The 15074-nt window shown below is 44.3% G+C and overlaps 1 protein-coding gene across 5 annotated transcripts in view; it reads right to left on the reverse strand.

The window, feature by feature from the left end:
- KCNIP1 (potassium voltage-gated channel interacting protein 1) overlaps nt 1-15074 on the reverse strand; it is a 288984-nt gene that overhangs the window by 192633 nt on the left and 81277 nt on the right. Inside the window, exon 1 of one of the 5 annotated variants that reach the window (XM_010410126.3) lies at nt 5925-6619. The exons of 2 other annotated variants lie outside the window; for them this stretch is intronic. In XM_010410126.3, the coding sequence (XP_010408428.1) occupies nt 5925-5985 (61 nt within the window). In that variant the 5' untranslated portion in view covers nt 5986-6619. Of the gene's footprint in view, nt 1-5924; nt 6620-15074 lie in introns of those variants that run through there. 2 more of the 5 variants (XM_010410131.4, XM_039559511.1) reach the window with 2 other exon arrangements.

The following is a 15074-nucleotide window of genomic DNA, read 5'->3' on the forward strand; positions in this document are numbered from 1 at the left end:
ATTTTATTCCAAACCTCCAAGCTGTGTCTGACTGCAGCATTTCAGGCAGGAGCTGTAAGCCTGTGGGAAGCAATCAGGGACACACATAGCTTATTTTAATTTTGTCATTGCTATCCACTCTTAAGATCAGCTATTTGAGATCACTCTGCCTCACTGCCAGGAGTCACTTGAAGGCAAAGGAAGAAATTTAGAGCTAGCAACTGCATGGGAGCTGAAGAAATTTTGGCTGAACAATGGGGAAGTGGGGAATGGAAGCAGTCACGAGTCCGTAAGAGCTGGTCACCTCTAACCCCACACTCAGGTGAACTCTGGTTGGTAGGACACAGGGAAGCTGGGGGCAAACAGCTCCCTCACCTCTGATCCACCCATCACAGGTGCGTCAGCCACATGGCTGGGATGTTCGGCTGCTGTGACACCGAGCAGCCTCCCACACACCTCTCTGCACTTCAGAGAAACCAAAATGCTTCATGCAAAGAGGCATGTTCTGACAAAGACTTATTTGTCGCCACAATTTTTCCAAATTGTTTCTGATTTGTGTGCTTACATCAAACAGTCCTGTTGCCGAGTGCTGTTCTGTACACTCTCTACAAAGGTAATTCCCTCAAAAAACCTGCCTGTCAAATCCTCAGTTTTCAGTGCAGGCCGACGACCACGGACTTGACCTGCCAGGCTGCATCAGATGACAATCAGACAAGACCAGGGAGCGAAAATGAAATGTCAGTGCCAAATATTGGCTCTTGGGCACAGCCAGGAGAAACCAAGTCAGCCATTTCTTCCATTCTCTCAAGCACCTGCTCAGGTCTCTGACCAGGGTGAACAATGCTGTCCTTGTTCTAGAAGGAAAACAGGTGAGTACCAATCATCTCTATTCAGAAAACACCCAGAGCACAGTCTGAGTCTTTAGAACACATGCATTCATTCGCAATAGTGACAAGCTGTCAAGTTTCTTTGAGGAGCAGAAAGAAACGAGAGAAGGGGAGCTTTCAAAGCTTTTCTTTTGCAACAGTATGTACCGGGCAAAGTAAATAATGAGGCAGCTTCCCTGCTCAAATCTATCATCTCCATTCCACAGCCGTACTAAAAAGGGCCCATTCCTTGAAACACTACTGAATCACTTTTTCACCTTTTGAGCAGAGAAACAGGTTGTTTAGCACAGGGAACTGAAAGGGCAGTCATGACCTAGCAACCTTAGGAGCTCAGGGCAATCTGATGTTCTTATGAAGACTGTGAAGTCAAGCAGAGTTGGTTTCCTGGTAAATAAAACCACTTGAAAATACAGCTGGTCAGGCACAAAATCTGATAATTTTGGACAATAAGCCATTTCAAAATAAAGCCTAAAAAATTGGTCACTATAAAAATCACACAACTTTAAGCAAAGTGAATTTCTCGTTAGCTCTAGCAAAATTAAACAACTGTGCCAGACTCCTCTTGCTAGTCTAGTTTTGGGTGGTCTTTGATCAAAACATGGTCACTCACATTCAAGAGAGTCAGATTACCAACTGAAAGTGGTGCTGCTTGCTGCTGCTGTCGGGGTCAGAGCCTGTAGCTCTAAGTCCAACAAGATTCAGGTATTGAGAAATATTCGAGTTAAATTTCACTTTCACTGGGGGAGGTAGGGGTGAGTGCATGTTTAGAGAACAAACAAAATAACTCAGGGGTACAGAAAGCAGTCAGAACTAGAATTTCCCCTTGCTTTAGCAATCTGCTAATCCAAATGTTTCCATGGCAAATATGGAAATGGCTGATTCTAACCACAAATTTGGTCATGATTGGGTGCAGGCAGTAAAAACATTAAAAAAAATCCCTATTTCTGCACCTAGCTGAAATCTGAGAGGCATTTGTGTGTGCATTATCTGTTGTGCTGGCCCTCTGCCTTTTAGTGCTGTGGTTTTGATGGGGTTTTTTCCCCTCATTTATTGATTTATTGCTTATGTTTGCAGGAGAATATACAAGCAGCTTGATATTCTCAAGTCCACCTCAACCATCTGTCTAAGCACTAACTACTAACGCACTAAAGAGAGGACCAAACCGTCAGCTTTGTTGGCATTTGGTCCAAAATGAGCTTTGAATGTTACTTCCTGATCCCAGTACCTCAAGTCCTTGTATCTTTCGTGTTTTTAAAGTGACAATAATCCCAGATCCAGAGGGTAGATAGCATTGGAAGGGACCTCCAGTTCCCCCTTCAAGGCAGGGTTAACTACAATAGGTTGCTCAGGACTGTATTCACTTGGGTTTTGAGTACCTCTGATCTTGGAGACTCCACAGTCCCTCTGTGGGGTCTCTTCCAGTGTTCAGTCACCCTCACAGTAATTTTTTTTAATCTTATGCTCAAGCGGAATTTCTTGTATTTCAGTTTGTGCCCGTTGCCCCTTGGCCTGCCCCTGGGCACCAGGGCGAAGAGCCTGGCTCCATCAGCTCTACTCCCCTCTATCAGGTATTCATACACATTGATTAAGACTTCCCTGAGCCTCCTCCTCTGCAGGCTGGACAATCCCAGCTCCCTCAATCTCTCCCTGTATGTCAGATACTCCAACCGCTTCATATTCATCACGGTGAATATGAAGTGGACTCAGCCTTAGTAGGTCCTTATCTCTTCCATCCTGGGGAGTCCAGCACCAGATACAGCACTGTAGATGTCTCACCAGTGCTGCACAGAGGAGCATCACCTCCCTCACTCTGCTGGAGATGCTCTGCCAAGCACAGCCCAGGAGAGTACCAGCCACCTTGGCTGCTGGCTCACTGTCAGCTTATCCCCAGGGCCTCAGTCAGGCTCCACCAGCATCCCAGGAATGACGGTCTGACATACAAGTGAAGTGAACGTGGTGGAAAGAGGCATCACCTTTTAGTACGTCAACTCAGAATTCTGGAAACAGCAGACAAGAATTGCAACAGGAAACAATTCCTAATGAAATGTACAAATAATCGATGGAACTGCCCCAAACCAATCCCAAAGCAAACAGCACAAATCTCACAGACCATTCATGGACACTTCAGTGAGCAGGGAAAGCTTCTGTAGCTTTACTGATAGGATTGCAAGCCTAAAAAGCAGAAGTCTTTATCCTGCAGGACAGGGCATGTGGGTCCCAACCTACCAAGAAAAAATGCCCAATCACATTGGATTAAGTTCACATTTAAGCCAAGCAAATGACACCCTCCTCTACAAACACACAATGCTGTCCTCTCCCAGAGACAAGGGCTCATGCTTGATGGACCACTGCTCTCCACTTGACAATTTCTGTGTCACTCCTGCCTTTATTGATTCAGGCTCCCCATTTTCCTTAGAACAAGCAATTTAATCTTGTATTCTTGTCCTCTCCAGCACTGCTGCTCACAGCTGGAATAACCAAAGCCAGCCCCACTGCCAACACCCCAGACCCAGCCACAAGCAGGACATGAGGGGGAGCAGCACAGGCAGAGCCATGTCATGCACTAAAGCTGGAAGGGTTCAGCATGGGCCACTTGCGCCCATTCTGCCCTGACCCACCATGTGCTTACTGGTGTTAACTGATCTCTGGAAACTCCTCAGTTTAGACATGACCTGTTTATTTTACCTACTCTTGAAACAATGCCTGTTTTTTTGCTTTTACTTTATTACACCAGAGAATCAGAGCTTCAGACACTGGTGTGAGCTGCTCTTCTTGGAAGAGCACATACTTACCAGCCTGAGAGAGCACTTGTAGAGGTGTGGATCTAGCCCTGTTACAACTATTTCTCCAGGCCTTTGTTTTACCAGCAGTATTTAAGTACAACATAAAGTCCTGAAATGTTCTAATAAACACATAAATATAACAATTAATAAATAATAATGTGATAATCTAATAATAAACGCTTTACTCGATTAAAGACAAACTTAGCAATAGCCAATGGAGCAGCGGCACCCGGGCACCACTAGCCAGCTGCCCTCTGGCAGAGAAGTCCCCACATCAGGCTGCACCAAGAGCCATGCAGCAAACACTCGGACAAATGATCCTTTCTCTCTGCTCAACACTTGGGCAAGAACAGCCAGAGTGCTGGTGCCAATTTTGGACTCCCCAGACCAAGACAGACTTCAATATGGTAGAGTATGGTCCAGTAGAGGCCACCAGGATGGTTGAGGGCAGGAGGAGATGCTGAGGGAACATGTGGGCAGCACCAAGGAGTCAGTCCATCATGTAGCAGTGATTGACTTTGACCAACTATTTAACTCACAGACAAAGAACAATTTCAGATTGTATTCAAGCCCAGCACACATTAGTGTTTCACTGCTCACAAGGTGAAGTGCTAACAGTCAGTGTAAAACACACCAGCAAACCACACAGATAACACATCAGAACCAAGAGGAGGTAACTCTGAGAACACAGGTTTTGATAAATATAGCTGAACAACCACTGCCAGCAGGCATCAGCAAGATCGAATTTCATTGTAAAGGTAAAAATGTGTGACCAGATCCTGGATTTTTACTGCAGGTGGCCTCCAACAAAAAGCAATGGCTTGCATCCACCAGAGTGTGGAGCCAATCACAAGACAAGAAAGTTGCAGAGAATGGATATGTTCAGCCACAAATTATCTACATTTAGTGGAAATCAGCTCCAAGGTTCCTGGCAGGTGGACAAGCCACCCCTTGGTGTCACAGCAGCCACCGTGCCCAGCACATCCTGTTCAGTTCTTGTGTACTGCAGTGCCTAAACACAAATCTCCCAGCTCCACGTGTAACTCGGTGCTTAGACGGCTATACAGCTATTCTCACATTTAAGTAATATCATACATGTCCCAAACAACCATACAATCATGGGGGCATTATAATAACAGAAAGGTGAACTGCAAACCATGTACACACACTCTAATGTAAAATGCTACCCTACAAGTATCAGGAACACAGAATTTTAGTCTTGCTCACGAACTTGCCACAAACAAACCTCCTGCACAGCTCTTGCCCACTTCTGAGTGATTAATTGGTGTCTGATATTTCCTAAGACAGTTTTCAACTTAAATTGCAAGAAAATCCATACCAACTTGCAGTTCAAAAGCATATATATGAACTGAGCAACAGATCCAGTAGAAATAGAGACCTCCCTAGAAATACCAAGAGACTGTTAAATGCAGGGGTTCTGGCAGGGAATATTTCTTAATAGCACAAATATTGCTGAAGTTAGAGAGCTTTTCCTTCTGTTTCCTAAACAATGCTCCTTCTGTAAGGTATAGATGTGCCCCTGACAGTGCTTTCAACTTTCTGCTCAGCAACACCCTGGAATTTTTGAATTAAGCCTGAAGAAAACTGAGCAAAGCTCAAGCAAATACCACACAAACCAGACCTCCTGAAAAATTAGCATTTATAGGAAATATTTATGGATTTAAGGATTAAAAATCCTGTAATTGCTGCTTACTTTCTCATTCTTCATGAGCTTCTGCTTCTCTCCTTCTTTACAAAAACATCCTAATTTTTTCCCCCCTCTTGCTAATCTTTGTAAAACACAAATCATTAGTACTGCACGCTTGGTGTTGGATTACTGAATATGCAACACTGACTCTAACAATACTTCCTGAGACAGAAACCCAGAGGTATTGGGAAGAATTTGCTGTGTATCTACATTTTATTCCCTCTTCAAAGGGTTTATACAGCATGGGATTTGGAAATAAACAGGTCTCTTCTGCAAGTGCTCTGCATATGAAGCCACTGAGTTTCTCCTCCTTATACATGCCTGCATGAAGGATTACAGTATTTCGGATTCTTTTCAACCCCCAAGCCCCTTCACAGCAATTTCCTCATGCCCACATGTTTTTTCCACCACCTTGCATCCCACTCTCCTCTGCAAATTACCCCTCACAAAAACATTGCCAGGTTACTTGCAAGTGGCACATGTTCATTTTCCCCTCCCTTCCCCATGCAAATGTCTCCCATAGCAAATAAACCAAAGGGACAGGAAAAGCATAACAGGAGGTCTTACCTTTCGATGGTCTTCTTTGTTTCGTTTGTAGAGAAGAGAATGTACCCATGACAGCACCCATTGCAAAAGCTACTCGTGAGTTTTTGGGGAGGATTTATTTCGGCTGGGATTTTTTTTTATTCCTCTTACCCCACCCCTCCACTGACAGTGAACAAAATCTATGTGAAATGCCCCCAAGAACAAAACAAAACGGAGGAAGTCCAGACAAGAAAGAAAAGAAGGAAGGAGGAGGGAAAAAGCAAAGCACTGCAGCTCGGCATTCAGCAAGCGTTAAGCTTTGATGGTTTTTTTTAAGTCAACACACATGCACTGACTCACAGCCGGCTGCACTGTTATTATTCAAAACAGCTCCCCATCAAAATTTAAATGCTAGGTAGATTCCCTCAGACCACAGCTGGCAGCAGATGCATCAAAATATTTACTGGAGCACAGCCACATAAACACACAGGCTAATTCTTCCTCCCGTTCCCTTATGGCTCCAACCAGCAGCCTGTAGGTCTAGCGAGGGAGCATCAGTGCAGCTCTTCCAGTGAATACTAAACTGGAGTCCTGTAGACACGCTGAGGGTCTCAGGGGGAAGCCAGGGCTTTGGGCTGGATACCAACTCGGAATGAATGGAAATCTTCTGAGTGGGAAGCAATAGTGAGCAAGGCATCAAAGCCCCAGCTGTGCAGGCTGAGTGCTCCTGCTAATTAAGAGTCTGACAGAAAGGTAGAAAGCAGCAATCTCCAACAGTCTTCTCAAGCAGAGAAGTCAGAGGAAAATTATTAAATGCAAAGGGGGAAAACAGAAAATTTCACCACAATCCTTTTCCTTCCCATCTTTTCTCACACACCAGAAACACATGCAAGACAGTTAACTTATTTTTCTGCCAAGTATGTATGTGCATATCCTTTTCAAGGGTATGAAAACAAAACTGTTGAAACAAAACTATGCAAACACCAAGTGACTAGGAAGAGGTAGAACAATTCCCAGCATTTTTTTCAGTTCTGCCATATTTCAAAAAATCAGCTAGACAGCTGGTTATATTTCCTCAGAAAGTGAAATAGCAAGTGCTCAGGTACAGAAGGAGTTAAATACACTGAGGCAGGTCGTAGAACCCGAAGTAATTTGCTACTTCCACATGGTGACTGAGATTAGGGCAGGATCTGTGCAAATACTATATTTTTCAGAAGAAATTCACCACAGAACAAACCACCTTGGCTCGACAAGTTTCCTCAGCTTTCCTCTTACTTTGCAGAAGATTCCCACAGATGCAGGTCCCAGCTCCCCAAATGTTGGTGTCCCTAGAGGTACAACCCTGCCTTACCTGCTGCTCACCTGCTGCCAGCATCTGTTTTTGCATATACAGGTACATTTGCATCCCTAGTGTGTATCAGCAAAGAGCTTCCCATTAGTTTTTAGATGCAGAAGGCATTGCACAAAATAATTTATTTTTTCTTGTTTTGTAACTCAAATCACATCAGTTGAGCTTTTTGTAAGAAATGCCTGGGGGAAGGTACTGTTTTAAATACCCAAGTCCTAAAATGAAACACATCAGTTTGCAGGGAATTGCCCAAGACTTGGGGCACACAGGGGCCTTTGGCACAGTGTGAGGAGCCTGTCCTGGCTTGTGCAACATTCCCTGCTTTCCATCCAGCCCCCACTCCTTTTCCCAGCCTGGCCACAGCTGAGGTCCCACTGCTACTGAGGTAAACAGCTTCTCCAGCCACCCAGTTCCAGATGGGGGTCCCTCAGGCTATGCTGATCTCCACCAGGTACTGAAAAGCTATATGAGATTCTTAAGCTTTTTTTTTTTTTAAATCAAATATTTATATTTATTAATATTTTATTTGCATTTACACAATAAAATCCTACATAGACTACAGTCTGCATGTGGAAAATCACTGCTCTTGGGACTTGTGCATTCAACAAAGGCTGGAGGGTGACAAGAGGTTACAGCCAATGTCTCCAAGATGTCAAAACCGGAATCTTCAATCTAGGCAAACTGTCACTAGCAGAAGTCAAGTGTTGACAAGGTGTAAGGCCCCAAACAACTCAGTTTATGAGGTTTTTAAAAGGGTTTTTATGGTTGTTCATGTACTCTGTGTTAGACGCATGCGAGAAGTGCTGACGAGATAGTCTCAAGAGATCAAAACAACAGAAAGAACTTTACTGGCAACTTCAGAAAATTGAGGAACTTAGGCAAAAGGTTTAGTGCATCATTCAATCAACATAAAACACTTCTCAAAGAATTAACTGGGCCCATTCAACTTAGCAAACCTTTAAGCCTGTTCAATTCTAAATTACTCAAAAACTCCAAGAAGAGGGAATTAGAAGAAGGAGAAAGAGAGCAAGAAGAGATATAGAAGAAGACATACATAGCTACCAACTCCTGGGTTCCAGTGGTGTTCAGATAGAAATTCCAAGAGGAGGTAGGGTCAAGACATCTGAGTGCCTCATGCCCTGTGGCCTTAAATACCCTTTGGCCTTTCCCCCATGTGGGACTTCCGGTCATTTGGTCACTCAGGAGCTGTGTTAGGGGCTCCAGGGGATGGGTGTGGGGCATTGCCTCCAGTGTGCCACAGACTGGCCGCCACTGCTGGGCCGGGGCGTACAGGGCAGGGTACTGCCTCACCAGGGCAAGGCCTGACCTGCCCCTGCCCCCGCACACATGCATTCCAAAATGATGTCTCAAGACATCAATTTTTCCAGTCTCATACAAGGCCACTACTCCACCATTTCCTCAAGTGCCCCATCTACATGTCTTTTAAATATGTCCAGGAATGGTGACTCTCCCACTACCCTGGGCAGCCTGTGCCAGTGCTTGACCACCCTTTTGGTGAAGGAATTTTTCCTAATATCCAACCTACACCTCCCCTTGAGGCCAATTCCTCTTGTTCTATCACTTGTTACTTGGAAGAAGAGACAGACCCCACCTGCCTACAAACTCCTTACATCAAAAAGTACCTTGAAAGTAGGTGGCTTCAGGATTCCTTTTGACATCAGTTGGATCCCAGCCATGCAGAAAGAGCTCAGTCTGGGAGTGACAGGTCAGGTTGTCCATATGGTGAGACACCCAAGAAGGAAGTAATTTGGAAAGACAAAATTGCACCCCTGATGCTGCACTGTTGTTTACTTGAAACAGCATGGCGTATGAAGGCAAAGGGCAAATGTAAATATTCCGTTTTCTTTAAAACTTGAAAGAAATAAAAGATCTGTCTTGGCTGGAAATCAGTATTTACAGGTCCCTAAGAAATCATGGGAATAAGCAGTTACATACATTTTTATTTGTATGATATGACTCAAATATACAAGAATAGGGACAAGAGGAAGGACCATGTCTGTGCCTAGGCAGATGAGCACAGAATTGTAAATCCCCAGTTCAGAAGCAGACACTTTCTTTCACAGCTGAAAACCAAGACCTCAGAGGAACAGAGGCATCATAAACACTAAAAAATTAGGGTATTTGCCACAGCAGGCAGGAATTCTCTTTCCTCAAAAGATGATCATTCAAACATATCAACCTCGGAGAGAACACTTTGAGATGTAACAAGTGCTGGTGGACATCCTTTATCTGAGGAGGTGAATATTTTTCAGAGTATTTCCTTTAGAAATAAGAAGCTGCCTGAGCTCTGACTGTGATGGTGAAATGCACAGTTGTAGCTGTGTGGGTACCTAAGTCAGCATCCTGGGTAAGAGATGCTGTAAGAGGACCAAAAGTACATCAGGGAAAGGAGACACCATATTGTGCCAAACCTGACTCCAGCCCCCAGAATGGATGTGCAGCACTACAGAGCCCAACCACCACTCACTTCCCAGTGCAGGGAGAAACCCCAGCAGCACATTATGGGGCTCTCTCACAGTATGATTTAGCACAGTTTTTAAGCACTTGCTTGCATAGCTAAGGGTAGGTACTGCTTCATGATGCTTGTGCTGCCTAAATCCATCCCCTTTCCCACAAAAATTCACCCAACAGATGACTTGTGTGACCATTCCACCTGTTACTGCTAAGGAGGGGAGAGTCTCCCATGGGAAGGGGCCACAAGTGTCAGTCAGATGATGGGCAGACACATGCTAGGCATGCACAGATACAGCAAGGGGTCCATCAGGCTATGTTTGCTCCAGCAGAAGCCTGTGTACATCCTCAGCCAAGTACTGGGTACTGATCTCCTTGAGCTAGGTTAGCAGGGCAGACGTGACCCTGCTGGTCACCATTAATCCATCACTATTGTCTGCCTGTTAAACCCTGTTCCATCCTTTTACCACTGCTGTATACCATCTAAACTCTGTCTACTGACTACTAAAATCATGACCTATTACTATTCACTGATTTCTTCCTGATTTCTTTCTGCCTCATAACTCTGTACTATTGCTTTTAATAAGCATCTGTGAGACTGAAGCATCAGAGCAAAGCAGTAAGACACTGACAATGATTCTGGATGCAGCCAGAAGGCTTGGTCAGAAAAAGAAGTTTACTATTTTTGATAAATGCAAATATAGCATCTTCAATCAGGCAGTCATATCACCAGCTAGCTGATACCAGTACGGGATGGAAATCTCCCAGGAGCAAGGTCACAGGGATTGGTACAGCTCTGCACACTGATGCAGGATCAGGTCCTCTTCCCACTAAAGACAACTACTAGTGCAAATCAGGGCCAGACCACACTTGCATTGTATGTGTCCTGAATGACACATTTCTGGGATTCTTGTGGGTATACACAGGAAAGTAGAGGGGGAGGTTGTTTTTTTTCATCATCCAGGAATCTCGACTATTGCCAGGAAAACACCACCTATGTAAGCACTGTTACCATGGGATGACACTCCTGGGTTATCAGCCATCCTCTCCTGCAAGGCACATATGGCCTGCAGGACTAGCAAGGGAATGCCTCACATATATCCAGATTTTACAATTCTGGGCATTGGTGAAATTCACTCTGATGTCATTTTTTCTCTCTCAAAGTGCAGCAACGAGCACTCACATAACAGGAACACAAATAAAACTTGAAAACTGCCTGTTTACAGCAAGCCCTTATCATCCATCTACTCTGTATCTATCAGCTTTGTGTGCTTCAAGATACATTCTGCTTTGAAAGCCTAAATAGAGCTTGAAGGGACTAATTCCACTTCCCTTCTGAGTATTTTAGGAATGAAACCTTGGTCAGAGTTTCTAGGTTCTTTAGAATAAAAGATTTTAATTTTTCATATTTCATAACTAACACTTGTTTCAGGGAAGCATTTTACACTTACCCAAGGAGTGCTTCACTTTAAGGCAGAGGTGACTTTCTCCTCACCTGAGAAGGTACTCTATAGAGCAGTTTCTCTGTAAATTAAATTTCTATTAAAAAATGTAAACATGCAAAAATCTCTATAATTAAACAGAATCTTTCAGGCAGGCAACTGAGAGCATATAAGTAGCAGCCTGGGAGCTGGGGTGATGCCACTCAAGCACTGACACAGAAATGCCAGGACTGCTGCTCTCAGCTCAACTCCCCTCAGCTGCAGACTGGTCAAATATCTAAAACAGGGACCCACCAACCCCAGCCCAATTACTGCCCAGTGCTTTGGCACAAAACCACTTCCAGCCACGGTGACAAGCTGGGTGTTCTCAGCAGTACAGACAGTTACTCCTGCAATACTCTGGGCATGGATTCCTCCATGAGGGATGCCAGCCATGGGAAGCAAGAGACATGCATTTTGCACTCATGCAGAAGCACCAACACAAAATCCCCTCATAGAAGCTGCCCATGCACCAAGAGAGCTGCCCACAAGCTCTTGCCCTCTTTTCCAGTTCCCTCTGATTTATAAAGCAGTTAATGAGAAACTGAGACTTGGCTATCTGAATGAAAAAATAAAATCAAAAGCAAGCAAGAAAATAATCCTTTTCTAAGAGAATGATATGAGAGTTTCTGTTGCCTAGGAAATTTTTAACCAGTTGCTGTTCTTAGCTGTGTGTGCCAGAACATCCACTGCTGAGTGCTTTGCCTGACCCTAAGCCCAAGGTTCTGGCAGGAGCCTTCCTGAGCCACTGCCAGCTCAATTTCCAGTGTTGTTGCTTGCTTGAATGAGAAGTTAGAGAAAGCACATCCACCTCAACATGCCAGAGCACCCCAGACATTCCCCAATGTCAAAGGACTCATCCTTCACATCATCTCGGCGCTAAGGCTCCAAGCAGGAGCACTCCACACAGTGGCAGACCAACTAAGGAAGACCAAGGTGCAATGCATATTAGGAAATGAATCAAAACAGCTCCAACTGGGCATTGAAGAGAAGAAGAAATCCTCACCATCACAACTGCATGCATACAGCTTGGGATGCTGAGAAGGCTCCATAGTGCAGCCCCTCCATACTGACCCTGCAGGACTGCAGGAAGCAGGAAAAGAGGCAGGCTCACCACTCCTCTTGCAGTACTAATCATAATTTTCCTTTATTTCCCTGCTATTATTAAAAATAAAAATAACTTTGATTAGACTGCTCAGGTTGCAACTACACTAACCAATGCATTTAAGGTAGGTTTCTTTACTGCAAATATGTATCACTAACTTACTGAAATCAGCTCAGTTCAAAGCAGGAAGATTGACAGCTAAATCCATCTGCCAAGCAAACACACAGAGCTCCTGCAAAGACCTACAGGGATAAATGAAAGCAGCATGGGGCAATCTGCTCTGCCCTTGGAACCAGCTTGATCACAGAGACACCCAGATGAGGTGGGTTTTTGCTGGTCTATACCTGCAAAAAGTGTCTGGGGATCTTGGTGGGCCATCATTTACCTTTTTGTCAATTGGTATCACCCAACCCAGACTTACCTGGTTTGCCTACTCTAGGTTTTCACTAAGTCAAAATTCACCATACATATATTGTTTTTCCAGCAGCTACTTTTTGGAAATGTTTCTTCCATAAAAGCAACAACAATCAAGAACCTAATTTCATCCTCTTTTTCTCCGCTCATGACCTGTTATAATAAACGGGGATGTTTTCAAAGGTATCTTTTGCTCTCTGTAAGGACAACACAGCAGAACAGGAGCCATCAAAAGATTCATTACTGCACCTTTGCAGGCCCAAAGCAAATTCTCAGGCTTTGTCAGACTCCAAAGGCTAGAGGTCCTCCTTTCCATTTTGATGGAAATATATTTTTCATTTCATGAAAGCTGGTGAATAACAATGCTCAGAAAACAGATGGAGTAGATGAGACTTTAAGCTGTGGGATCATCTAGATTCTTATTTAACTAAGGCAGGGACAATATTAGAGTGTTGGAAAGCCACATACCTTCCAGGCTATAGCAAATACAGCTATGCAAAGCCAAAGTAAATACAACAGTCACTTCATGCCACCAAACAAGGAACAAAAACCCAGGTGGTGAGGTCTGAGCAATAAGGGGTGCGCCTTCTCTTTAACATCCCGAGGAGGAGAGCAGAAAAATGGAGCTGGAATTTTGCATCCTATTCTCAGAGCAAGTAGTCAAACACTGGTATCCTGAACCCAAGATCAGATGTTCCTGTGCAGCCCTGGCCCTCCTTGCAAATACCAAAGCAGTCTCCACTGCAGCTGTACACGGGTATGCATGGACATACACATTTATGTACTTTAAGGAAATTAAATGAAAAAAGAACAAGGGACTGTTCAACCTATGTGACACAATATAATGAGAGCTGAAAATAAAACTACATTTTTGTCTGCTGGTTCTTCTTTGTTATAATAATAAAACTGGGGAAATCTACACAGAGCAGCCCTAATGTTTGCCCTAGGGATGTCACACTCAGACAGCTGAGAGCTCGGGAAGGGAATACTTCATATTTCTAGTGACAACTTCAACAAAACACAAGGTAGATACTGTTTTATATCTTTGGTTGGAGTATTTCTTCTGTAAACAGGGGGACACTGATTCCAGATAAAAAGCTGAAAGAATAGGAGAGACAAAAAACCCAGGCAAAGCACTTGCCCAAAGGGTAGCATGGAGAAATGCCTGATGGAGAGGGGGCATGCTGCAGGACCAGTGAGCACAGCAGTCCTGGCACATGGTTGTCCTGGCACATGGTTGTCCTGGCACACCACTGCCAGTGGGAGTGAATGACAACAGACAGGCAGCAGGACACTGTGCTAAACTATGTAAAGTTGACAAGAAGAAACGTCAGCAAGGCAGAAGGCTAGAGAGGCAGGAGACGATCAGAAAAGACTGCCAGCACTGCTGTGACAAAATACAAAGGAAGGTGGCGAACAACAGTGATATGAACCCATCTGGAGAAAGGAGAGAGCTGAGCAGAGTCCAGGAAGCAGGAAGAAGGAAATGGCTGTGGACACTCCAAAACACAAGGCTTTGGCAAGGAAGTTGTCAGTAAAAGGTGTGATTTAGTGATAAGGAAACATAAAAACTGGAAGAATTTCATAACAGCATTCAGATGGGAGGGGAAGGACAGGGGTAGGTTCTGAAACCAGGCTATTGAGCCAGCACTCAGAGTAAGAGCGTGTCTGTCACAACCAAAGACACTTGAGAGGAGGCTTCATGTAGCGGAATCAAGAACTGCAATCTTTGGTTCTCAAGATGCCATTACAGTGATGCCTGAGGAGGAAAAAGCTCACGTTTCAGTAATGAAAAACTGTCTATTACCCCATGAAATCTGTTTGCATATTGTGCCAAGTGAAGCCCTACCTTTCAAAATTATCAAATCCATGCATGAGGAACTTCAAGACAGTTTGAAGTAGAAAACCCTGAGGAACTGTCAGGCCACAGAGAAGGCTGAGAACCAGGACACCACAGTGCTGGACTGTGGAAACCACACCAGAAAGAGTTAATGTCATTTGAAAAGCAGTATATGGATATGCATGTAATGTGTTAAGGCATCTCTCACATACAGAATGAATGAATGGGTTTTTAAGGGAATTTTGACAGATAGTGAGACAGTAATAGAAGATGCCAAAAGCCTTTTCCCTTTGCATGAAGAAAGGCCAGGGCAGATGCTGCATCACATCATGTATGTATATCATGTATCACAAAGCCTGATCAAGACTGGCCTGTGTAAGGGGAATATGATAACCTGGCTGCCAGGTGGGCATTTATTCCCAATCTCTGTGATAGCACTGACTGCCACCATAGCAATAGTCACAAAATAGGCACTTGGCTGCTAAAAACACCACAGGGAACATCAAGCAGCCAGCACTGAGTACCAGGTACG

This window comes from Corvus cornix, chromosome 13, assembly GCF_000738735.6.
Source record: "Corvus cornix cornix isolate S_Up_H32 chromosome 13, ASM73873v5, whole genome shotgun sequence".
Taxonomy (NCBI): domain Eukaryota; kingdom Metazoa; phylum Chordata; class Aves; order Passeriformes; family Corvidae; genus Corvus; species Corvus cornix.